Source organism: Crocodylus porosus, unplaced genomic scaffold (genome assembly GCF_001723895.1).
Source record: "Crocodylus porosus isolate Cpor-Errol unplaced genomic scaffold, CroPor_comp1, whole genome shotgun sequence".
Classification (NCBI taxonomy): Eukaryota; Metazoa; Chordata; order Crocodylia; family Crocodylidae; genus Crocodylus; species Crocodylus porosus.
The window spans coordinates 19,152,718-19,178,960 of NW_017728928.1; the positions used below are offsets into that span (position 1 = coordinate 19,152,718).

At 46.1% G+C, this 26,243-nt stretch overlaps 1 protein-coding gene across 11 annotated transcripts in view; it reads left to right on the forward strand.

Annotated features, from left to right (window-relative positions):
* Nucleotides 1-26,243, forward strand: part of ARHGAP44 (Rho GTPase activating protein 44) — a 180,471-nt gene that overhangs the window by 147,249 nt on the left and 6,979 nt on the right. For 2 of the 11 annotated variants that reach the window (XM_019542745.1, XM_019542747.1), the window contains 11 exons: nucleotides 1,907-2,018; nucleotides 5,043-5,124; nucleotides 5,305-5,385; nucleotides 7,774-7,887; nucleotides 10,481-10,572; nucleotides 11,394-11,574; nucleotides 14,364-14,381; nucleotides 15,560-15,781; nucleotides 18,582-19,028; nucleotides 20,264-20,415; nucleotides 22,421-22,798. In XM_019542745.1, the coding sequence (XP_019398290.1) occupies nucleotides 1,907-2,018; nucleotides 5,043-5,124; nucleotides 5,305-5,385; nucleotides 7,774-7,887; nucleotides 10,481-10,572; nucleotides 11,394-11,574; nucleotides 14,364-14,381; nucleotides 15,560-15,781; nucleotides 18,582-19,028; nucleotides 20,264-20,415; nucleotides 22,421-22,798 (1,879 nt within the window). Of the gene's footprint in view, nucleotides 1-1,906; nucleotides 2,019-5,042; nucleotides 5,125-5,304; nucleotides 5,386-7,773; nucleotides 7,888-10,480; nucleotides 10,573-11,393; nucleotides 11,575-14,363; nucleotides 14,382-15,559; nucleotides 15,782-18,581; nucleotides 19,029-20,263; nucleotides 20,416-22,420; nucleotides 22,799-24,099; nucleotides 24,152-26,243 lie in introns of all 11 variants that reach the window. The other 9 variants (XM_019542752.1, XM_019542754.1, XM_019542746.1 and 6 more) reach the window with 7 other exon arrangements.

Sequence of the window (26,243 nt, forward strand, 5' to 3'; positions counted from 1 at the left end):
GATTTATATCGTTCATCTCTGTAGCTGATCCTGCTAATAGCAAACCTTTATGCTTTCCCCTACATTGCCCCCCTCCTTGCAAGGAGCTCCCTACAGACCTTTGCAAAGCCACCTCACAGTCCTTCAAATCCCTTCTTTGCTGTACTCTCCATTAAAACCTAGGTAACAATTAGTGCTGGTTCCTAGCTTGTTGACCTTGTTTTCTTGTGCTTCCTCCATGTCCGTCTGTTTTCCCTTGTCTCAGATTGAAAGCTCTGTGGGACCATCTTGTGGTTCTGTGTCTGTACAGCATTTAGTACAACCAGTCCATGACTGAAGTTTCTAAGTGCAATTACAGTTCAAATAATAATGAGGGGAAAAAACAGTAGCTTCAGTAAAACCTACTGATTGGTTTATTTTGGATCATGAACTGGGCCATTCATGCTTCCCTCTTGGTTCAACCTCTTAGCTAGCCTAGACTACTCACAAAGCAGAGATTAGCTGTTCACTTAATTAGATCTATGTTCCCACGATCCTGCTGTGCCCTAATAATTCCTAAATCTGTCCCCTCATTTTCTGAGGCACGCACATTGAAGAATGCAAAAATGTCTAATTCTGGTCATTGCTTGTCAAAGCTAGGAAGAACAGAATTTGGTTTCTATCAGGAGATGAATCGAGCATGACTGAAGATATCCTGGACGCACAGACTTCTAGAGAACAAGTGACCTCCTCTCTGCCCTGGCCTAATTTTGCCCTACTTCAGGGTTGGGCAAAATATGGCCCGTGGACCAGATCCGCAGTGGGACTTTGTCCTGCCCACAGCAGGTCCCTCACTTCTGCCTCGCCCTGGCGTTGTCCAATCTGTGGCATGTCCTATTGCCCCCTGGGCATGCAGCAGGGCTGGGGCAGCTCCACAGCTGGACTGCCTTTCTAGGCAGCCTAGACAGTGGCAGCTACTTCTAGCTGGCACCACTGCTGGCACCAGCCCCATGGTACTGGCAGGGACCCACGCGCACAGCTCCAACCCTGGCCTGCCCCACAGCCTCTCAAGACTCAGCCCACCGGTGTGGACCAGCTCCGGACTAGCTGGAGCCTGCATGCGTGGCGCTGACCCGGGCCTGCCCTGCGCCTGCTCGAGCAGTGGCAGCAGCAGTGGCTGGGCAGAAGCTGCTGCTTGGCACAGCGGCAAAGTATCACTGCTGCAGCTACCCAGAGCCCATGCCCGCACTGCCCTACGGCTCCTCTTCACTACCACCACTGCCCTGCTGGGCAGCTCAGAGGTGGCAGTGGCAGAGAGGAGCCCCTGGGCAACCCAGGCACAGGCTGGGGTCTGAGTTGTGTGCGCGGTTTCTGGCTGGTCTGCTTCAGCTGGGGTGAATCTGGAGCAGGCATGGGGCAGGCCGGGGCCAGGGCTGGGGCTGTGTGCTGTTGGCAGTGGCAGGGAGGAGCTACAGGGTGCATGGGCTCCAAGCTGTTGCTAGGAAGGGGTAGAGGGGGGTACTGACCAGCCTGCAGTAGCTCCCCAGAACTGCCTATGTGGCCTGCAGGCCCAAATAATTGCCCACCCCTGCCCTACACTGTAAACTGTAGGAACCAAGGTTTGACCGTAGCTGACTTAAAAAGGCATCCCTCCATTGGTGCTGCCGTACAACAGTTTGTGTATCTAAATCTATAACTGCACTTAAGTTCTGAGTCCAAGTTAGATGGGTTCAAAAGAAATGATTTCCACACTTCCTCAGGCAACAGTTTTCTAATAAACCTCATCCTGTGTGCAGTACTCAGACTATAATCACAAGGATAGATTTTCAGCTCACATGAAGGTCAAGCTGCAGTCTGGGCCATCGGGGCTCCTTGTTTGTCTTGCTGTTGCCTTGGTGTTAGGAGTTTCTCCATGGCCTGACAACTCTCCTGTTTCTCTTGTCCTAAGGGTCTCTTCAGGGTGGCTCCCTCCGCCTCCAAGTTAAAGAAACTCAAAGCCGCTCTAGACTGCTGTGTAGTGGATGTGCAAGAGTATTCAGCCGACCCGCATGCCATTGCAGGTAAAGGGCATCTCCCTTCTGACACTCCAGCCTTCAGTAATGGCAGTTTGTATTTCTGTATATGATCCCTTCCTATCCAAGGGACTGTTAATGAACTAAGCCCCTGCAGCAGGGAAATCCTCTTGTTGAGAGCTGGTTGGGAATTTCCCAGCAGTACACTGTACACTGGAAAATACTGATTCACCCAAAGGAAACTTTTCAAAGAAACATATAGCTTTTGACCAAAGTGTTCTTTAAAAAAAATGGAAGTATTCTGGTTCTGTGTGTCAACGTTAATTTTTGTTTCAGTTTCATTTGAATGTGTTTGATAGTGTATATAAATATAAAATAAAAGAACTGAAACCAGAGTGGCTTATTTCAGTCTACCAAGATAAAAATATTTTATTGACCTACAACATTTATTTTTATTTATGTTTCTTAGGAAATTTTGAAACTGTTTTGTTATAGCTCTGTTCTAGAACAGGAAAAAAAAATTGGAAATTGTGACATTTTTCTATGATTTCCCTCCCAGAACACGCCCAACTTTTAGTACTGTCTTGTGCAGCTGTGAACATGAGATCCACTGCTGTATTTTCTAAACAGCAAGGGAAAAGGAAGCACCCTTCAGCAGGGACCTCATATGAGGGTTAATAGCTCTGCCTGATAGGAAAAAGTCAAAAATGACCTTTTTTGGCATTTCATTATATAGCTTTTCAGATGATCAAGTCACTTGATTAAAGCTATTTAAAGAAAAGAAAGAGAGAATCTGAACTCTTTTGCCCCATTTATTTTTAGCTTTGAGAAAAAATAGAACAGTTGGGTAGTCTTCATTATATATGTATATCTAATTTAACTCTAGCTGTACATTGTGTAAAATGATTATCTAGTTCTTTAATTGAAAACAATGCTGTTCTCACAGTAATATAAATCCAGAAAAACTCTATTCTGGAATTAATCCTGGTTTCCTGCAGTGCGATGAAAAAATTGGCCCATTGTCTCTCAACATAAAACAATAGGGTGTCTGACAAACAAGCACTGAAGAAGCTACGTAATGATATATTAGGCCTAAAGTAGGATAGGAACACTAATGGATTTGGCCGTTGGTATGGAAAATAAATGTGACCTCTGCTTAAACACTGATTTCATGTACACGTTATACAAGGGCTGAACAACTTCTAAGCCCCGGGGGCACACCAGCAGGGGTTACCTGCTACCAGTCGAGCCACAGGTTATTGAGCCGCATAGGCATTTTCTCCCACCCACCACTGCACAGTACAGCCATGAGGGCACCCTTCCCTGCCACAGCTGTACTAGGCACCCCACCCCTTGCTATAGCACATGGGCAGGCAAGCACAATTCAGACCCTCCCCACCCAGGTGCAGCACATGCCCTGGAGGGCACCCCACCACCACTGTTGCAGCACACAGACACTGTCTCCCTTGCATGGCCTCGTACTTATCCTCAGCTCCTTTAGCTGCTCATTTTGTTGCCTTGCCCCCCTGTGGGGGGGAGGCGGGAAGGGGGAGTCTAGAAACTGGGGGCAGTGGCAGCCGAACAGGACCCCAGGGGCCACAGCTTAACAGCTTGTGAGCTTCATCCTCATGTACCAGTTGGCTTTAGATTTGCCAAATAAAGGCAGTACTTCTCAATCCTCAGTTTCCTCAAACTGTTATGTCTTTGTTTTCCTTGCTTGCCTACAATTCTGTTTGCTGCAAAAGAGAAAGAAAATGTCATTTTGATTCCTATAGTTTCATAATGTTTATTAATTTCCCTGATGTTAGCCAGTGGATTTGTCTGGTGCATTTTAAAGACTCTAAATGTCCTCAGATAGATGCAAAATCTGTTTTGTTCAGAAAAGTTATGGGTGATGCTGAAGAAACGTAAATACTGTTATGGTAGCCACGAGGCATTCTGCAAAATGGGTGATGAGCACTGAATAAATGGCTAGATACACCTATATGCTTGCATGTGTGCACACACGTACACCATCAAGTTTCAAAACTGGTTCTTACAGATTCTGTGACTAAGCAAAATGCTGGACAAATAAAATCTTCGCCTTACTGGGCTCTTCAAACATCAGTTTTGCTTAGAAAAAATACTTTGTATCCGTATCCCTTGTGGATTTTGAGTCTGAGTTTTTCAACCAGTTAAAATATTTAGATTTTAAATTTCTGTCAATTCTAATGGGAAATAGGCGTCCAAAACTCGCATGCAACTTTTGAAGATGTATATAGTGACATGCCAGGAGTATTGCGACAGTTGAATGCTCTGTAATGTTAAGCTGCTGTTCCTTTCTGGATTAGAGATGGCTTCCCTGCCCTTTCAAGCTTTTACCTGGGACATGCTGAGGGCACCCTCAGTTGGTAGCAATGTCGGTGGCAGCAGAGGGTGCTCAGTGCTTTGCAGGATTGATCCCTAATGAAATGAGTCTGATCTTGCTGCTATTAAAGCCAGTGGCAAAGTTGTCTTGGAGCTGCAGCTGAAGCAGGCTGTAAGCAGTTGGTACACTGCTGTTACACTGAGTGCTATTCTGTGAATATTACTGATATGAATTATTGTGGGTGCAGGTTGGGGTGTTACATAAGTGACAAAAAAACCAGATAGATGTAGGTGGAAAGTATGCATGGCTGTGATCATAGATTATTATATTTTAAGATGGATGTTGGACTAATGGACTATTTGGGATTCACATTTTGAGAAATTTATGAGTAAATTAGTTGAAAAAAGGAGTCAAAATGATTCATTCAAATCTCACTGCCCCAAAAGAGGAAAAAGAGAAAGTAACTGTGACAGCAGGAATGATAAAAACCTGGATTTTTGTCACAATTATTAGCATTCTAATTAGGGCAGTTTGGGTTACTGTTGAAATAACAAGTAAGGCTGCTTTGAAGCTGTCATTAAGGCAGACAGAGCCTAGACCATGACCTCTGTGCTTTGCTGCAGGGGCTAGAATCCAACCCCAGGTGCAGCACAGGTCCCCTGCGGTTTCTGCCCAGAAAGCTTTACTTTGGTCCTAAATGGCCAGTGTTACCTTTTGTTTTTTAGGAGCACTGAAGTCCTATCTCCGAGAGCTGCCAGAGCCTCTCATGACCTTTGAACTTTATGAAGAATGGATTCAAGCCTCCAAGTGAGTTCCCAATATGACTTCCTGGGTTCATTCAGGTACAGATTTCAAAGGTGTTCCATTTGTCAGGGTATTCGGATTTGAGGTCCCATTTCTTGAGAAGAGTCAAGGACTCAGCAAAACTAATGGTCCAGCCATGTGATCAACTGACAAATTAATCCTATGCTCTTCTTCTCTTCCTAGCATCCAGGACCAAGATAAGAGGCTGCAGGCCCTATGGAATGCCTGTGAAAAATTGCCCAAGACCAACTACAACAACATCAGGTCAGTGCATGGGTGGGCACATGCATTTGTGTGTGCATGCATGTGCAACAGGGACACTTAGACCATGTATCGATGCACAGTTGCCAAGTTTGGCATGAAGTATGACTTTAAAGCATGTTGTTGAACCCCCTGGAGCCCCTGCTGAAATTGTGTGCACGTCACATTTCAGTGTAAACCATATTTATTGTGATTTTGCTTAATTGAATGTAATTGAATGAAGAGCATTACTGTGAACTATGCCTCCCTTTGTGCCAGGTGAGGGTGTGTGGGCAGTCCCCAGTGGATCTCTAGTTGAAACTAGCAGTGCTGTTTCTGGTGACGACCATCCTTATTCCAGTTTCTGGTATGTTGGCCAAGATGAGGGTCATCATACATTCATACCAGTCTTTGCACAGTTATAACTACATTGAGTTAGAAACCAGTTTGAGTTGAAGTGGTGGAGTCCTCTAGTGTAGACCACAAGTAAGTAGGAACTTGAGGGGAGGGTATTTTTGTCCTCAAATCCCTGCTGAAGTCCCACTAATACTAACTGGATTTCTGCATGGCTAGTGATACATGGCCCAATCCCACAAGCTGCTGAGCTTCCACTGAAGTTGGAAGGTTTTTGGTACCTCCCGTAACAAGTAGATTCAGGGAGTCTTGCTGGTCTCCAGAGGTTCTGTTCTGGCATGTGGCTCCGAGTCTGTGGCTGAGCCCTACTTTGTGCTGGTTTAAATTAATTTCTCAGCTCAGTCCATTCAAAACCATTCTTAGTGTGGGGTGGATCCCAGGAGCTTCTGTGCACAACATGAAGGCTGCATTTGCGTTGAGTTCAGCCATAGTAAAAGAGCACCAAGTGCATTTCTATGGGAGGATTGCAAACAGATTGTTGGGTAAGGACCTGCCTACCTTCCACCTCAACTTTTCCGTCTCTGCCCTAGGGAGAAGAAAGTGTGAGAGATCAGATAGACTGCAGAGGTCGAAAGCTCTTTCTAGGTCCTCCTTGACCAACTCCCTGATGCTGGCCATAGAACTGGAGCTGCCAAGCACTTTCTGAGATATCCCTTTTCATTGCATGGTCTTGGCTTAGTGCCCATGGAGCTAACACCATGTGTGGGATTTTAGTATTGCTCCATGTAATTCTAGAGCAGGAGGACTGGGGGCACCTGCACCAAAGAAACAGAAGTCCATTCAATCCATAAAATACTGAACCTGGGGTTTTTAAAGGAGCACTAGTTCATCTCCAGTTGAACTTCAAGAAGATTTGGCTGCCTCATTTCTTTAAGCCTCACTGAAAATCCCAGCCTTATTGGTATTACCAATCCTGAATTCCATGCTTTGTTATTGAGCAGTTCCCTCCCCATGAATCCAGTGTCATACAGAGATGCAGGAATCTATTTCCTACAATGTTGATCCAGGAAGGCCCAAATCTATTGACTTTTGGCGCATATTGCAAGCCACCAGCCACCCAGGCTGTTGGGAGAATTGTAGCTCCAAAGGGTTGCTGTCTGCAGAGAGTGGGTTTATTGACTTCCATGATTTAGCAGTTACTGCCCAGTAGGGTAGGATTTCCTATTGGATGTGGTTTGTACTAGAGCACTTTAGATCCTGGACTAGATCTGAATCCTGGAGAGCAGAGAGATTATACCAAACTAAAAGGGAAGGAATTTACAATTCATGATCTTATGTCAACTGATCTGGTATGACCATTCCTGATGTCTGCTGTATCACACAATAAATAGGAGCTAAACCGAGACCGTTTACCCCTAACTGAAACAATTGCTGAATGACAGACTAAGCTTCTGTTTACCACGGGGTAGGAGTAGACACAGAAAGTTTTAGTGGATTAGCTTGATGCATGGTGATTTTCTCCCCCACCTACCCACAACCCCTTTTAATGTTATAATTTTTCACCCGTCTGTATACTTATACCTTTAGGTTCTTAGCAATGGAAATAAATCTATGCTATGACTAGGCCATGAAGTCTAAAGCAAAGGCATGTCTTACAACCTTATAGAAAGCAACTTTGGCTGGTGGTTAGAGAGGAAGACTGAGAGTGGAACATCTGGGTTGTATCTCCGCTTGTATTGCAGCCTTGGTGGCTTTTGACAAGTCACAGAAGGATTGAAAAGGTCCCTTAGAATTGGTTTGGAAGTGTCCAAGTAAAATATATGTTGAGTTCATGGTGGTTTCTGGCATTCAGTGCAAGTCCTGACCTGTAAACTACCTGATGTGATAGAGGCCAAGGTACTGTAGCCCTGAGAGTAAGTAGCATGTAGTTTGTGGTTTTACTTTCTTCTTTTCTGAAAGAAGCATTCAGTGGCTGGTGCAGTTACAGAGAATATGCCCTTCAAGCACAGGCTAAGGTGCCTGTCCAGTCTTACCCCGTCTCTTGATCATCTCTTTCAGATACCTGATCAAATTTTTAGCAAAGCTAACAGAGTACCAGGATGCTAACAAAATGACACCGAGCAATGTGGCAATAGTGCTGGGTCCCAATCTCCTCTGGCCTCAAGCAGAAGGGTAAGTGGTGAGTGTGTGGTGCAGGTCTCCCTCTCTGCCCAAACAACAGTGGATGGGAGTTTGTTATCGCCCAAGTCATGTTTCTTTAAGATCAGTGGTTCTCAACCTTTTTAGGCTTAAGGCACCCCTTGTTAGACTTAGGCACCCTTCAAAAAATATCAGCTCATAACTTTTACTCATTTTTTGACTGCAGAAAAATACTGAAGCAGTTCTATTAGAAAAAACTGAGAAAAACCAACACAGGCCAGAAGTCATTTTTACACTGAATTTCTGTTTGAAATCTCTGGGTTTTTCTCATTGATGCTGTGTAGGTGTTTTCATACACAACAATGATAGTATTGCAGAGTACCCCATGGCACCCTTACAAAGATCTCACGGCACCCTGCTTGAGAGTCACCACTTTCGATCAAGCTGTGGCATCTCAGGCCCTTAGCTCTGCAAGTCCTTAGTTCAGTCCACCGTGGGCATGCCTACACATGTATTTTCGTGTGCCTAAACTTAATGCACCTTTATTTAAGGCACAGTAAGGCAATTTACGTGCGCATCTATACTTGGACACGCTAATGCACATTCATAAGCATTAAATTTAAGTATGAATAGCTAAGTCGCATTAGTGCACATGCAGATGCGCTATTGTCCATTAACATGATGTGTATCCATTGATGCACACCACGTTAATGCACACTGATTAACAAGTCTACACGTGTGCTAATGTGACTTAGCTATCCGTGCCTAAATTTGACACCTGCATTATGCAGATATCAAATTTAGACTCATATAGCCTTAAGTCACCATTTTTAAGGTTCATAAAGGGCGTCCACACACCCTTAATGGCTCTTTTAGGCTAAGCCCACTTAAAAGAGACATGTGTAGACATGCCCAGTCAGTTGGCCAAGCTGGAGAGGATCACCTACACAGAGGAGAAAGCAGAATAGAAGAGTTACCTTGGAGACAGTTCTTGGCAGAGAATTAATGGTAGCTGCTTCTATTCTTGTTTTATTTCATCCTGCTTTTTCTAAAGTGCCGGGCACCCTTAATTCTGGTAGAAGTTGGCAGGAAGATGGATGCTCAGCATCTCTGGGAATCAGGCCACTTGCTGTAACAGAGCACAAGTTGTGCTCTGTTACTCACAGGGGTGTGGGCAAGCAACAGAGCAGTCTGCAGCTGTCTGCACTCCTAATCAGACTCAACTGCCTGATTGGGAACAGGGCCCAGCTGCTTGTTATAAGAACAGGGCTCTGAGCAGTGAAGCCAGCAGTCTGCTGCCAGCAGCCGAGAGAAGAAAGCCACCCAGCTGGGGATGCTGCGAGGGGATAAGGGGATTGAGGCCCAGTGAGCAATACTGAGGCAAGTGAATAAGGGAATTGAGGCCCAGTGTTGGGCAGGGGATGAGGCTCCAGTGTGGGAGGCATAAGGGGAACAAGAGGGTCCTGAGCTGGGCTGGGAGTCTGAGGAAAAGGGAGGGGCTGGGAGCCCCGAATGGTTGAATGAGAGCCCAGTGTGAGGGTACAGAGATTGTAAGCCCCAGTGTGAGGGCATGGGTGTGAGAGTCCCAGCATGAGGCACATGGGTCCCAGTGTGAGGGCACGGGCTTATAGGCCAGGTGTTAGGCCATGGATGCTATCTGTGAGGCATAGGACACATTATAGGGGAGGTAGGAACCATGCATGTCAGCAGCCTCCTGCCTTGTTATCAACTTTTAATTGCATTATCAAAGGTGAGGTAGGCAGGCGGTTAGCCCAGAGACAAGTGGGCAGGCCAGTGACTCGACCGGCCCTGGGTTGCTCACTTGTTATGCTCACATGCCTAAAGAGGAGGGTTTGGAAGAATGCAGAGAGGATTATTCGCATGTCAGGACCACTGTTGTTGTCCTAAGGGTAAGGTAGCTGCACTGTGGATGCATTTATCACACCGAATTATGTCACGATAGTCTAGTATCTGCAGCCAAAGTGGTATGTAATTGAGAACATCAGGAATGAGTTGGGAATAACGGTCTAGATCCTTTTCTGGTACCAGCAGGAGTGTCAGCAAACCACAGCAAGGCCCTGCTCTTTTACCCCAGCTGAGGAGCTGTTACAGGAGCACAACACCTGGGAAAGCACCTTGAGCATCGTGCTTGTTAGTAAACTCATTAATTAAGAAGCATCTAGGCATGAAGAGCAGTGCTATTAATAATAAATGCAAAGAGAAAATACTGAGCAGAGGGGAAGCAATGGGTAGATGCCCTTACATTTTTGTGTCCTCAGAGCATTTCCACATCTGACATTCCTCACAACTATCAGAATATCAGAGACTGCAAGTCAAAACTGAGGGGGATTGGCAGAGCTGCATGCGGATCCCTTGGCTAAGAGCTGTGGGACAGCTTAGGTTTGAAATACCAGGCAGTGTGGAAAGTCCTAGTGGACCAGGAAGGGGACCTGCAAATCAGGATTGTAGTGCATTAGCAGAGCTATGTTGGAATAGTAGGGGGACTGCTTATCAGAACTGGCCTACATTGGCTTTGGCCAAAGTTATGGAGCATTGCTTCTGTGAACAGCAGCCATTGCAGTCTTCCTGTCTGTATTTAGCCACTGCCTCTACCCCTGTGTTGCAGGAACATCACAGAGATGATGACGACAGTCTCTCTGCAGATTGTTGGAATTATCGAGCCCCTCATCCAGCACGCCGACTGGTTCTTTCCTGGAGGTAGGCCAGGCTTCTCCAGCCTAGCCAAGCATGCTAGCCATGAGCATCTCTCATCACTGGGAGCCTCTAGGGAAGGATCAGGAGAGAAGTTGTAAACTGACTCAAAAATTAGAGAAATGGGAATAGGTTGGGGCAGTCTCAGTCCAGTTCCCTGTGACTGGAGATGGACATCAGAAAACCCACCACTGACATAGGCTCTGGTAGGTAGAGAGGCAGCCTTCCTCACCCTGGGCAGTGCTTATACAGGGCTGCCAATGATGTACTGGCATTGTAGTAGCCCTGCTCCAGGATTAATTCCCCAGAACTGCCATCCCAACACTGCAATCAGACTCTGCAGCTCTGCTGGCTGAAGAAAGGGCTATCCCTTCTTGCCACAGGACATAAGTATCTGTGAGGGCATGTTCCTCTACAGCATCTGCCATAGGGTCTAGCAGTCCAAGGCCCAAGAAAGCCAAGTTATTTCCCTTGGAATCAGAGATGGAGCATGGAAGGCAGGGTTTGCTGTAGCTGAGTCCTGAGCAGGCAGCCTCGTGGAGCTACAGAGGATGCTCTCTGCTTCTCCTGGCCTCTGCTGTATTCCTTCTGCACTAGTCTACCCCTGTTAATAGAGCGTGGGCTCTGGCAAGCTTGTAGATGCTGGGTTGTTTGTACAGCATCCAGCACAATGAGATCCTGGTCCATAACTGGAGCTCTAAGGCACTGTTACTGTGCAAGTAATAAATGGTAGTAATAAGGCCTCCTTGCCAAGATCCTCTCAGCACCATACTGGCGCTGAGGAAATGTTCCTAAAAAACACATGACTCTCTTGCTTTCCCAACCAGACATCGAATTCAATGTGACTGGAAACTATGGGAGCCCCATGCACGTTAATCACAACGCCAACTACAGCTCCATGCCTTCACCTGACATGGACCACTCTGACCGCAAACAGCATGACCAGGCCCGGCGCCCCCTCAGCGTGGCCACGGACAACATGATGCTGGAGTTTTATAAAAAGGATGGGTAGGGTCTTTTCTCTTCAGTGCTAAGGCTTGGCTTTTTATTTTAAGTCCATTTTGGTTTTATGAGCTGGAAGAGGCTGCATCCAACAGAACATTGGCTGGGAGATCTGCTCGGGACAGGGGCCTGTTGCACCTGGCGGGATGTTGGCTGGGAGAACTGCTCTGTCGCTGACTGGTCTGTATCTGGTCGCATCCCCATGGGTGAGCGCAGATGCCTTGCTGCGTTGTCGCACCCACACTCCCCTGCTCCTGACCTCTCTGCCTTTCCATGTCAGCTGACATTTTGGCCTTTTTAGGAGGGGGAGATCCATTTCCCCTTCCTCTTACCCCACTTGCAGTTGAAAGGTAAGTATCACTGGGCACACAAACCCTACCAAAGACAGAAAGATTGCGCAGCAGTCTTAGGAGAGCTGGTTAAATGAACAGTGCAGACTGCTGATCCTGAAGGCACTGCCTTGCAGGCAGTTCTGTGGGAGCAGAGTATGTACGTCCCTGCTGAATCAGGTCCCTGGGGGCTTAGTGTCGATTGTGGCATTATATGTGTGTGCAATCATCTTGAGTGTAAGAAGCTGGATAAGTGGTGAAGCGAAAGACAGGACCGTCCTGGAAGGTCTCTTCCATTACTTGTTATGGTGAATCATTATTACTTGGGTATGATACAAGCAAACCCAGTTTTTGCTTCTAGCTTAATCAAAACTATGCTTTCCTTTAGCTAGCACAGTGCAACCTTTGAAGGAAGCCCTCACACACCATTTGCCAACATAGATTATTGCTGCCTTTTAACTCTGATTTCCCTGGGACCACAGGCATATATAGCACTCTGCAAGCCCTGGAGAAATCTGTGGTCCTGGGTCTCAAGGGTTTCTAGTCCCCACTACAGTTCATGCAGTGACTCTAAAGTCACACATGTGGCCTAATGGGATTCATGACAGAATATGCTATGGGAACGAAATGTAGAAATAATGAATAGCAGGTTCTATTGAGGAACATAAGAAGTGCCGTATTGGGTCAGACCAGTTATCTGTCTAGTCTGGAAATCTGTCTGAGAGTGGCAAGTGGTAGATTCTGTAGAGGCATCATATGTATGAGGAGAGGCTGAGGGAACTGGGCTTATTTAATCAGGAGAAGAGAAGACTGAGCGGGGGTTTGATATCAGTCTTTAACTACCTGAAGGGTGGTTACAAAGAGGATGGTGCTAGGCTGTTCTCAGCAGTGGCAGATAACAGAACAAGGAGCAATGGTCTCAAGTTGCAGCAAGGGAAGTTTAGTTTGGATATTAGTAAAACTCTCACTAGGAGGGTGGGGAAGCACTGGGACTGGCTCTCTAGAGAGGTGGTGGACTCTTCACCCTTGGAGATGTTTAAGGCCCATCTTGACAAAGCCCTGGCTGCCGTGATCTTGTTGGGGGTGGTCCTGCTTTGAACAGTGGGTTGGATTAGATGTGACCTCCTGAGGTCCTTTCCAACCCCAATTTTCTATAATTCTGTATGTACAACACATGTCTAGTATAATCCATCCCCTCTTGTACCCCCCCTGGCATTCATGGTCATTGGTTTAAGGTTGTCAGAGGATAGATCCCTGACTGTTCTGTTTAACTGCTGTCTAATTCCTTAGGTGATCAACAGTGCCTGTGCCCTACAGTTATGGATTTGTAGAGCATGCCACACAAGAAAGGCCTCTTGGTGCTACCATGGGGTAAAGAGTACATAATGGTGATACTTCACACCTGACAATATCTAAGCAGCTTCTGACAATTAATGCCTTCTTACATTTCCCGGTGAAGTAGATGAAGTGCACTTCTCTTCACCCCACTCCCAATATTGTGGGGAAATGGGAAAGAAAGATTTGAAGTCACTTGCTGCATACTTACATGGCAGGTCAGTGACAGAGCTAGAAAAACAGCTCAGTGGATGTAATTCTGCACTCCTTGTTTGCACCACCAGTGGACCTCTTCCCCAGCTTCAACATTTTGACATATACAGTGAGAGAGACCGCTAGCTCTGTGACAGGTAGGAAGGTCAGTGCTTCAGTCTCATCTCTTTGAAATTACTCCCATTTTGAAAGCCCCACCGTCAGATCTCAAGAGAAAGTCTTGTGGTTTGGTTCACACAAGTTGCAGACATGTAGGGCTGCAGTACAAGCCCAGGGGAGTGAGTGCTACCTGAGCAAAGAGGAAACATGCACTCAGTTGGATTGGGAATATTTTCCTGAATTCACAAGGAGCACAGAAATGAGGGAAGGTGTTCAAGGGGCTTCCCTATGGGATGTGAGCTCCCATACAACATATTTAACAATAGGGCTGTTGCATGCCTGCATTACAGCATCCTGCGAGTTGGGACTGTCTGTACCCACACGCGCTTTGGGATCACCCCTAGAGTTAAATGTCAGCTGTCCAGGCTCCTCTACTATAGAATATCCCCCAGAAACCAGAATATAATGTGAACTTTCTAACATAATAACACGTGGCCCTCTTCTCATACGCACCCACAAACCCTGTCCTCCTCTCACATGTATGGTATGACAGTTCTTGGAAATCCCTGTGTGCACAGCAGAATCTTCTCTATTGACACAATCTTTGGCATGTAAGGTTTTTATAATCATTATTATTATAATTGAACAAACTGCTTATCTTCTTGATGATGCCATTCTTCTGTAACCCTTATTCAAAGACGTCTGTGATGTTATTTTGGTTCACTGAACTGGCTTCCATATGATGGTTGCCTTTGCCCAGTGGAAGCTTTTAGACTTAGTTTCTTATACACTAATATTTGTATGTTTCTGTCCATGCAGCCTTAGGAAAATCCAAAGGTACAGTATCCTCTAGTAGCTACTGGACCATTTTAAGCCTGTCTCAGGCCACCTGCATTCTGAAAGCAAAGCCAGAACCATTCCAGTAGGCAATGAGGTTAGGGCATTTCCTGCTGTGCAAGAGAAAGTGCTGGGTTTTTTTTTTATATTTAGTGACATTAAAAGGTAAATTCTGAGCTGGCTTCTCCCCCGGTGGTATTCCATTAAAGTTGTTTTAAAGGGGGAACGAGGGAAGGGATGAGCCTATGTAGAATTAGGTCTTGATACTTCATTTGACTTAAATGACTGTTGCACTTCATAACTTTGAGAGGAAAAAAAACTTTTGGGGAATTCAGTGGGGGAATTTACTCTAACTCCCTAGGAGTCACTGTCTAAAATGCACACTCATCCATTTTGGCTTCAAAGTTGTGTTTTTCACTCAAGTTTGTGGCTGTTTGGAGATGAGACCTCCAACCAAGATTTCGTACTTCTGACTGCCACCTGGGGTAAATCTGTATCAGTCAAAGCAACTTTTGCAACCCTTAAAATAATAGCTTTTTGCAGCTACCTTGCATTTGCAAATAGTCATGCATATCCTTGTAACCCCACAGTAAACAAACAAGGTTTAAAATTAGCTAGGGTTGGTCTTAGTTTCAATCTCTCCTCTAGCAACACTAGTGTTGTCTGTGGGAGGGCTGTAACGAGGGTGCCTGGGTCAGGAGTCGGTCCCTAAATGCAGTCCTGCCCAATGGAGCCTAGCAGCTCTAAAAGTAAAAGCTAAAACTGACAATGAAGGCATGCTTTGGAGTCTGTCTACAAAGTCTTCCAGGACAATTTGGGCCCTGTAGTCCTTTCTGTCCTACAGGTTGAAATAGCATTCGAGTTCTTATTGTAAGAAGAATTTCTGAAGGGCCAGAAAGGGACCTGACCCAAAACAGGCTAGGCCAAGCCTCCAGCAAGGTCTTACACAGGTCAGGTCCCCACGTCCTGGTAAAGTCCATATTCCACAAGGAGCCAGTTGGCTACACTGATTGTCCCTGGGAGGGAACTCTGTCAGACTTTGAATACACTTTTCCAAACGGAGTATAGTGCAGTAGATTTTTTTTTTTCCTTTTGCTGCTGTTTGTGCAAATCTTTTCTTTGTTTTCCTCTGACCCTGACTTCCGCAATGGTAAGGGAATGTCTCTGTGTCCCCCCAGCATGGGCGTCAGGGTGATGGACACATCTTGGGTGGCCCGCAGAGGCACCTCCATAGTTCGAAAAGCGTCCTCCACCCCACCTGCCATGCAGCCCCCTGCTCCGCCTTCCGATCTTCCTGCTGCTCCTCAGTCACCAATTCCTGAGCAATCTCTTGATATTTCAGCTACTCCCCCCCCTACTCCAACTAGCTTTGGCTTCCAGCCAGGAGCCGAACGGGCAAGGTAAGTCCAGGTGGCAGTGACTGCTACTGCTGCTGCTTTATGTGGATCAAGAGCCTCTGCAGACACACCTCCTTCTCACCTGCATGCGCTATTTTTATTTCATGCATCAGCTTTTTGTATGTGAATCCAGCCGCAAAATAAACCAAGGTTTCAGCCACCCAGTTATGGCCAGGAACATGGGGAGATGCCAGAGCAGTCTCTGGGTAAATGGGGCTAGAAAGTAGTTCCCAGCTGGATGGAAAATGAAAATTTTGCAAAAGCGGAGGCTGGGGGCACAGGGCATATACTTCCTGATCCAGGATGTGTGGATTTTACATTCCCAATATACTATCTTTGCCTTGATTCATTGCAGTCTAGAAATGCAAGGTGTTCCTGCCCTCAAAGGCAAGTTTGCTTTTGTCTGAAGGCATCTCACCTATGCTGGCCCACAGATGAGAGAGACCATAAAAACTGAAGTCAAAGTTGTCATGTGGCACCAGGTGGTGCTGAGTATTGGGGCCACTCGGCTGGCTGTTCCACTGCTCCTGCCTTTTGTCTTGCTGAGTCCTGAGGATATGCTGTTCCTACTGGACCTTCCACAAATGGCCATCCCTTGGCCAGACTCGCCCCCTAAATTGTTTTGTAGTGAGTATCGTTTCAATCCTCTGACTGACAGGAAAAGGATGGTGATTCTTCTTGGTGTTTGCAAGAGTATATGAGCCAACCTTAAACAACAATTACACCAGCAACATTTGTGCTTGTAGTAATTTGCCCCAATCCCATATCTCCAGCCACCTAACTTTTTCCACTGTGTACTGATACATGAGGAAATTTGCAGACAGTGTAGAAGCCTCCTTTGAAAAAATGTGTTTGGCCCTGAAACATCATTCCTCAAGCCCATTCCTTAACAGATGCTTCATTGGACTAGACTTTCCTCCCACAGAAGGAGAAATCTTCCTCTTCCAGAAGTCCCTCTATTTTGCGCTGATGGATTCACACACAGCCTCACAGCAGGCAGGCTGCAAACAAGCTGTCCTGTCAGATGTCATCACCTGTGCGCACAGAGAATGGGGCTGATGTGACTCACCCATGCTTCCAGTCTATGCCTCTCGGTGTGCTTCTGGCCAAAAGCAAGTATGGAATTTAGCTTCTAATGTGCTGCATGTCAGGGGACTTCCCAATGTACAGCCAACTCCTTGCGTGTGCTGGAGACAGTTGTGAGGGCTGGGTGTTAGATAGAGAACTCAGAAGGAGCCATATATCGACATGATTGGGTGGCAGAAAAGAGCACCAAAATCTAATGCAGATGTTCACCTGCTCAGGGTCTGTATTTTGATCTGATTTTTATTCCCCTGGTGGTGACAGCTCCACCCCTTCTGCTCTCCCAAAGGGCAGTCAGGTAGTTTTTAAATTACTGAACAATTTTCTATGAAGAGCTCTGATCTTCATGCTACTGATGGGAATCCAGAATGGCCTCTGTTGCAGCATAGCAACCGAGATTAAAACCTGTCCCATTTCATTTCCTGTCTTCTGTCCTTGAATGTCCAACAATTCATATGTCCTTGACTTTTATGGTCTGCATTCACTTGTCTTGGTTAACAAGCTCTCTCTTAGCTGGTATGTTTTTTGCCTTATCCTACTCTGAACTGTAATAACACAAACATTTTGTTTTCTTATTCCCCAAACCTGGCTAGATGCCTTTTTCATACCTCAGCATCCTTTTTGCATGACTTTACACAGAAGTTGCTGCTTTAGCTTCAGTGCCTGGGACTGCGTAAGTCCCTTGCCCTCCCACTCCTACCTTTGCCAACACATACAGGCCAGGTCCATCTCAGCCTGTGGGGAAACTTCAGCCTGTGTTGTCTTTCCATGTGAATCATGCTGTCATTCCTCCACCCTCCCTTTTATTTTACATCTGCATACAGGCATCATGCTAAAGTGAAAATAACTCAACACAAATCTTGGAACTAGCTTGAGGGGAGGAGTACCGCTGAGAAACAAACCCTTAAGACATGCAACTTCATTAGAAACTGTTCCAGGCCACCAACCCCTCTGGGGCAGGTTCATCCTCATCCAGGTGAATGTATGTCCTGGAGTTTGGAAAGGGCTTTTAGTAGTCACTGTCCAGGGCACCCCTCCTGCAGACCCTTTGACACTTGCTTGGCCTTGCAACTGTGCACAGTGCCTCACTATTTTGTCTTTATTCCCTGGCTTGGGCCCTCTCTATGCCACTCCTGCCTTGCCTTTCTGTAGATCAGTGGCTCCCAGACCTGTACAGTCAGTGTAGTACTAGTGATACTTCCCACTTTGTGACTGATGCCCCAGGCTACCCTGTCCTCATTTATCCATGTGTCTCTGATATGGGCCAAGACGACTATCTTCTGCCTACCTCGTATTCAACCATGTATGCTCTGACTTTTCACAGAAGTTGGGTAGCTTTTTCAAATGCAAACCAGACTTGGACTATGACAGACACTGATTGAAGGTTTAGGGCCAGACACTGACCTCTGTTTCCCTAGAGTAAATTCAGAAATTCTGGATTTCCCTAGTGTGACAACGCCATTGTAAGCAAAACCTGGTGCAGTTTTCTGCAGAGGCTGGGACCCACTGCTCTAGTCCCACAGTATTTCTCTCTCTCTCACATGCACATGGTGTAATCCTAGAGACTCCAGGCTCAGTTGTTTCTCATTTTAGTTATAATTCTTATTATTCCTCTTAGCTGCTCTACCAGTCATGACTCGCCTGTTTGGTTCCTCTGAGTACAAACACTTGCTCTTTCTTTTTGTTCTGTTTTGTTCTGTTTTTTTTGGACATTTTGCAGCACAGATGATGTGTCGTCTAGTTGGTCGGATTCCTGTTACAACTACCCTTCCCCTGAGGATGACAGGCCTTCCCCTTTTCCTTGCTATCGGCACCTCCATCATTTCTACCCCAAAGCTAGACCCGAGGCCCTCTCACCACCATACCGGTGGTCAGGGTACAGCCAAACTCTGCCTCCCCCTTCCTCTTCCTCCTCCTCTGCTTCTTCCTCCCTTCAGCAGCTTGACATTAACTCTAACCCTAAACCGTGCTTCCTGCACCTCCCCAAGCAGAGCTCCTTCACTGAATCGCATGCTCCCGATATTAATATCTCCCCCCTGTACATCAAAACCCCACTTGTCTTAACCAAACCTGATCCACCTGGCACTCCTCACAACCCCTTAATGTCAGCCTCTCCCCCCTGGGTCAGCTGCACCTGTGCCAGAGACAGAGGAGCCGGGCTGAGTAGGTAAATAAACTTCCTTGATAATGAAAGAGCAGCACTCGCGGCAAAGGGTTAAAGAGCGACTCACTCGCTGTGTACCATGGTGAAAGCAGCTGTTGCATATGTGCAAATAGTCCTCATATCCCATGTCCCAGCCCCAGCCTGCTCACTAGCAGTGGCCTGGCCTGTTTGGTTTGGTGGCTCCATTAGTTCCAGAGAAGCTCAGGTTGGCCAAGTAGACACTGGGCGGGCAGTAATAAATTAGTCTCCAAGACTAGTGAAGCCCACCTGATGTGTATCCTGCCTGGTTCCTCTCCTCCCCTCTCCCAACAGAGCACATGCTCAGGGCTGGCCCTTTTCCCACTTCTGAAAGGCAGAGCCATGAAGAGGGATCAAAGTAAAATGGATGTCATAGGTGAAATTATACTGATGCTGATCCAGCACAGCTCCAGTGATACCTGTGGTGCTCCTCTGGATTCACCTGAGGGTAAATCCCTGAAGTGGGTCCTACCTGTGTACCCGGAAGACAAACCACATTGAACTCTTCCCTCCTTAGCTGGCGGGTTCTGCATCCTTTACAGCACAGGCTATAAACTTTCACCTGGATTACCTGGGCCAGCCACCATGCTGAGCTAAAGACTTTGATGAGCTATAACGCTGCTTGCTGTGCTGCCTTGTTTGCAAAACCTCAGTTGTTGGTTCATCTGGACAGCTGTAGCCAGTCCATCCTTCCAGGCCAAGCATTGGCTCAATAGCAAATGGTTAAGACATGGACTTGGTGACAAAGCTTAAAATCCCAAAGCCCACAAGAAGTTCACTTCTTTACAAAACAGAGTTCCTTCTTTGAAGAGCAGCTGTCTGGCTTTGGGGGCAGAAGGATTTGTATTTTGTTCCATCTTTGCTCTGTCCCATGTGACTGAGGGCTGCCATATTGCTTCATGCTCTCATCGTGCTCAGCCTGCTTGAAAAGATGTCAGCGCGTCTTGAGTCCAGTATGTCAAGTGTTTCTGCAGAACCAGCTTGTCTGGAGAATTGCTGTATGCAAATGTGGAGAGCTGGCTTTGTGGGCGCACAGGGCTGATCTTGGCACGGCCTGCATGGAGGAGATCAGGCCAGAGAGCAAAGGGCAAAAGCAGAGTGGTGCTGGAGTCTCCTCAGGTGGATGGGAAGCGGGAGGGAAATGTGCATGGGGTAACTTCAAGTTAAAAAAAAAAGGAACTCATGCGTCTTCCCTCTTGTTCCCGTTTGTTTCCATTTAGTACTTTAAAAACCAAGGAGCTTTCGCCTGTGTCTGGGCAGCAGAAAGGCAGCCCAGGCTCCAGTAGCATGGTGCCCTGTGGGAGCACCCAGCAAGCAGCTGGTCCCACTCAGCAGCTGTCCACGGAGCAGAGCCCACACACGCTGCGAAAAGGTACTCGCTGCCTCTGGAGGGCAGACTAACGCAATTGAGGGAAGGAGATGAGTCTGACAACAGAGCAAGCTTTGTGCGGGCTTGCCCATTGACCCACTCATCGTGCGGGCACATTCCTCCTGTTATCTAGTACTCTGCTAGAGGTGCTCCCTGCTCTCCGGGTGCAGAATCTCAGTGGGGACTACTGAAAAGGCTTTCTCCCTTGGGTGCCCTGCCCAAGGCAGCTTAAAGGAGTCTGATTTTCACCTGAATGGGTTAAAAAAAAATCTCCATTTTCTAAATATCAGGTCTTTTTAAACCATCTCAAATTGGGCACCAATCAAGGAGCCTGTTTTTTACTGGGGTGAGTTAAAAACCCCCCAAACCCTCCATTTTCTAAATATTAGGTCCTTTCAAACCATCTCAAATTGGGCACCCAATGATTTAAGTACTGCAAGTCACCAGGCATTCCTGACTGCCTTCACCTTTGCACTTCACGGGATTTTAAAAACATACTAAGCAAGTAATAGATTGTGTGAAATGAGAAATATTCACAAGCTGCTTCAAGCTGGTCCTCAGCTGGTGTAGATCAGCATAGCTCTGTTGAAGACAACAGGGCCACACTGCTATCTGGCAGCAGTGATCTGGCCCAGATAGAAACACAATAGTATAATGACGTTGGGTCTCCTTTTGATAGTCTTGCTAAATTCCCTGCTACAGGGATCTCTCATTTCAGGCTTAATTTCAAGGAACCTCCTCACTGACTAGCACTAGGTAAAAAAAAATTTAATAAGACTTTTTTCACATGGAAAAAGTGGATTTTCCGTAGTACAATTTAACACACATCAGTTGATCTTTCAGAATTTTTAATTGTGGGGGAAAAAATAAAATTCTGAAAAATGTGGAAAGAAAAGTGTCAAGATTTTTTTAAAAGAACATTTACATTTTTGTAGGCCTCGATCTCATTTCAAAATTTCCTTTAATTTGTTCTAACTTGAAATCAAAATGAAACATTCGGATCAACTAAAATGAAGATTTCCCCCCCAAATTTTCAATTCAGTCAAAATTATTGTTCTCATTCCAAACCAGTTTTCTTTTTCTAAAAAGTTCAAATATCCAATAAACCAAATGATCTTTTTGGTCCAATAGCCCCAAAGGTCTGTGGAAAAACACAGGCATTCTGGTCTCACTTGACCTGTGTTTGTATTTGGAAGCTTGCCTGGAGCTCAACAGGTCATGCAAGGAGACTCTGAGAAGTTGGGAATATTTCCAGTTTACCCAAAAGTACGAATTATTGGACCTTGCACCAGGAAGATGATTCTCATCAAATTCCCAACTTAATTGGAGAACAGATATTAGGATAGCAGTGATACAGAGCAAAGACATATCTGAATATTGTGTTTTTATGCAAACCATCCCTATAAATCTTTGGAAACTGACTGTTAGCCCGTATGGATTTTTTTTTAATGGCTAAGGGACAGATTTGTACAGGTATTTAGGTGTCTAAAGGTGTGGTGGAATTTGCAAAAGACTTGGAGCGTGCTTGCACTGCAATGGGGAAGTGTGACTGCAATGCTTGTGGGCACATCTGAACTGGCTTTAGCCTCATTAGCACAGTGAAGATAGCAGTGAAACTGTGGTGATGTGGGCAGCTGGTGCTGAGTACATACATATGGCCACAGATGGGTTTGTGCAGCCCTCATTGAAATCTGTGCTGCTGTACTTTCACTGGCTTTTTGTGCCAGTGATAGCAAGATTAAAGCTAGTTCAAGGGCGCTGACGCATGCTGCAGTCACAGCTCTGGATTCTAGGACAAGGATTTTAGTCTTGGCTTCCCAGGCGTGTGATAATTGAAAGGAGGTATGTGCAGCTAACAGATTAATATCAGCGTTGCAGAACTGTAGCTGAGCTGATTGGAGACGGGCATTGTAACATAAGACAAGTATAAAAAGGGCTGAGAAGCCTAATGAAGCCTCTGAGACTCAGCTTTGCTCACTGCCACCTTTTGTCTCTCTGTCTCCCACAGTTTCAAAGAAGTTGGCACCAATCCCACCCAAGGTTCCCTACGGCCAGTCAGGCGGTATGTCCGACCAGTCCACGGGACAGCCATCCCCCGTCAGCCTGTCTCCCACCCCACCGAGCACCCCTTCACCCTATGGACTGAATTACCCACAAGGCTACTCTCTGGCCTTAGGCCAACTGTCCCCAGCTGCTGCGCCTTCCCTGTCTTCTCCTCCTTCCCTGACGAGCACTTTAACCAAATCTCGACCTACCCCTAAGCCAAGGCAGAGGCCCACGCTGCCACCTCCACAGCCTCCCACAGCAAACCTCTCCGGCTCTAGTCCTCAGTCTATGGAGCACTCCATGCTTGATGGCATGTCCCCCGGGGAAAGCATGTCCACAGGTAACTGAGCCATTAACTCAGTAGAATTGTAATGAGATTGATAAGCAGGAGATGAGGAAGAATAAGGCAAATTCTCTGAACTAGATTTAATTTCCAGGTGGATGGTTTGTGAGTCTGTTATCAGAGTTCAGTATCATGGACTGGGAGGAAGACATGGGGATGCCAGAGTGCATGATATAGTAGGCTGTAGAAAAGAAGTTGCAACCAAAGTTGGTGACAGCAGGCCAGTAGAAGCCTCCCCCAGGAGGCCCTGCTTCAGGGCTGGGTTACAAGACCTTCAAGATTTTTTTCCCCCAAGTCAATCTCTCTGTGTCCCTCTGTCACCATGTGTTTCCTTAGAAGGATGATTGTCAACAGGAAAAAAAATGAGCCTAAAACCTGTACTAGCAATATGAGTGTGTATTAAAATACAGCTCTTACCTACTACATGATGTATCTAGGACCACCTCAAAACTTGAGCTTCACCGGTGATCCCCCAGCACAGCCTGGGCTCTTGGTCCTCAGCCCTTGGATGGCAGCAGGTGGGATGCTGGCTAGCTTTAAAAAGTACAGTCCTACTTGGCCTACAAAACTAGTTTGGATATTTTCTTCACTGGTACAAGCGAGCCAGTAGCATAGATTTAAAGCCTCAAGTGCCTTTGTTGTATCCTGCCTAGGAGAATGTCACCCAAGTTTGCAAAAAGCCATGAGGTTTCCCCTAAGATCTTCAGACAAGTGCAAATGTGATACAGGAGCATAACCTATGGGGAAGACAAACTGGCCTGGGAATCCTAGGGGGTAGATTTTTATCAAGGTTTATCTTTTAAATTTTATCCCTTTAGCCAGTCTGAGGTACACCTTGTGACCAACAAGGTCTTGAAACTCATGCCACATACGACTGAAAGCTGGGAATCCTGACTTTCCACTGGTGTGTAGCAGGTTTTTCTATCCTTTCCAGTTTATGAAATATCTGGTAGTATTTTGGTTTTATTCTTTCATGTCCACTGACTCCTTCATTTGTAGAATGCCACTGGTTCCCCAGCCAGTAGAGTCATAGCGTAATAGGGTTGTGTTCAAAGGACTCACCAGGTAAACGGTGTAAGCATCTGCTAGCTCTCCGGGAGTGTAGAGCGAAGGACAGTACCTACCACGTTCTTTCCATGCAGGTTTCTGGAGAAAGACTCTTTGTATTGTAATGTATACTATGTTCTTTTTATGACTTGACTGCCACAATTCTCTGAACAGTGTTTCTGTTGTGTTCTTGACTCCTTGTTGCTGTTTTTTTTTTCCTTTCTCCCAATCCTATTATTGTGTCCTTGCAGCTGTTTGAGGCGAGTGATGCAATATTGGATAGGTGTGAGGGGGATTTTCAGGGTAAGCTGGAGTTCCCATACAAACCTCCCCTCTCTGGCACTTTAAAAGCTAACCCCTGGACTGACCTCCAGCTGCTGTCTGTTGAGTCAGATTCACCACTAACTCCATCTCTCTGGCCTTTGCATGGGACTCGCTGAACCAGATTTGCATGGCTTCTTGACACTGTGATGGTATCACAAGTTCACCAATAATTACATTATTAGTAAACTTGTTTCTTTTGCTTTTTGGACCTGCTGGCCTTTATTTCCGTCCCCTTTTTACATAGAAACAAATAAAAATAATCCCCCTCCAACCCATGAAAGTGACCAGCTCCTAACCTTCCCCTTCCCTCCCTACTATGGCTTAGAACTTACCTGTATGAATAATTTCTCCCTCTTCCATTTCATATATTGTTTTCAGAAGGGATGTCATGATATTGCTGCTCTTAATTGTGTTGATTTGCTGTTGATGTTGATGATGTATTTCCAAGGAGTCTTTAGAAAGCACTTTATTTACTGCGGTCACTTTTAGTGTGTATTCTGGACGTGTCCATTGCTAAAGAAATGGATAGCATCATACAAATATGCTACAACTTTGAGAGCCTTGTGTCAGAGGTGATAAATGAAGCTTCTGTGCCAGCCACACAATATGGGATTGTTGGGTTGAGCAGCCAAGGTGTGTATACACCATGCAGCACTAGCACTGCACTGGGTTTTCAGTGACATGCACAGCACCAGCATTTCATAGGCCTCTGCAGTGGTTCACACACACAGATACATTTTGAGTTGAATGGCATCAGAATTGAGAAAATGTGTGTCCTTGGATATGTACCCTGAGGTATGTCTAGATGAGTTTTACCCCTTTTTCAGCATGAATTAACTGATTTGCCAATTAATTCCAGTGAGCTAAGGCATTTGTAAACACTAGTACAGTCTTTCCTGAAATGCTTATTTCAGGGCAGGTTTATTTGTGGCTTTCCTATAGGCCAACCTGTGGAAAAATACAGATATTTGTAGAGGATCTAGACCAGTGGTTCGCAACCTTTGTAGCCTCAAGGCATGCCTCTATTACTTTTCTGGATTTAGTGGCATCCTGGTTGAGAATCACCAAGCTACAATCTAGCTGGTGCCAAGTGAAGGCCTAGCTACCATGTTCTGCTGTTTCCACTGTCTTCGCTCTCCTCACCCTTGTCTGTACCTGGGGGACAAGCATGGCACCTGCTGCTGAGACTGCTCTTCCAGGGTCTCGCACACTAGTGACCAGAGCCACCTGTCCTGGTGGGTCCACCTGCCAGCCCTAGGAGCATGGTAAGGATAGAGGGAGGAAGACAAGCTGAGCTGAAAAGCATGTCTCTGCAGCCCACGTCTGCCTGTTCACCCACCAGCCCATGGCAGCGTGCACTGCTTGGAGCATGGGGTTGGCCAGCATAGGGACTGCCATAGGGCATAGGCATCACTTATTTGTGGGATGCTGGGGCAGGCACAGGGCACTGAATGAGGGGGGGAAACACTTTTCACAGGGGCCAGGTGCCTTGACACCCTTAAAAGGATCTTGTGGTGCCCTCATTGAGGATCACTGATCCAGAGCAAAATATACCATAGTAATTTATTTTGAAATGGGAGAAAAAATCTCTAGTCTAGATATACCTGGCATTGCCACATCATAATGTTTATTAGCTATGGCAGCACAGAAGAGGATGCTACAGTCTTCTTCATATTTTTAGCAGAAGCTCCTGCTTTTCAGAGCAGAACTTTAGTCTCCAGTGGAAAAAGTCCCACTATCCCATTTACTAGTCATCTCCTTTCAAATATAGCTACAACCCCAAAACAGCTGTTAAGAAAACCCTTCTAAAGTCACAGATGATAATATCATGCATAGTACTGGGGGAGAGACAGTAACTCAGTCTCCCTATTTGCCAACACATTTATGCAGTTCACACAACATAACATAAACTCCATTATGGTGACTTTATGACTCAAAAGGAATAAACTGTGCCTCTAAAAGCGCAGGGCCACTATGCTGTTCAAATTGTTTAGAATGGCCTGATAGTCCTGTTGGGAAGAGTTGCTCAGGCAACTTTTTCCATGGTGCAAGTCAGCAGAGTTAAGGAAGC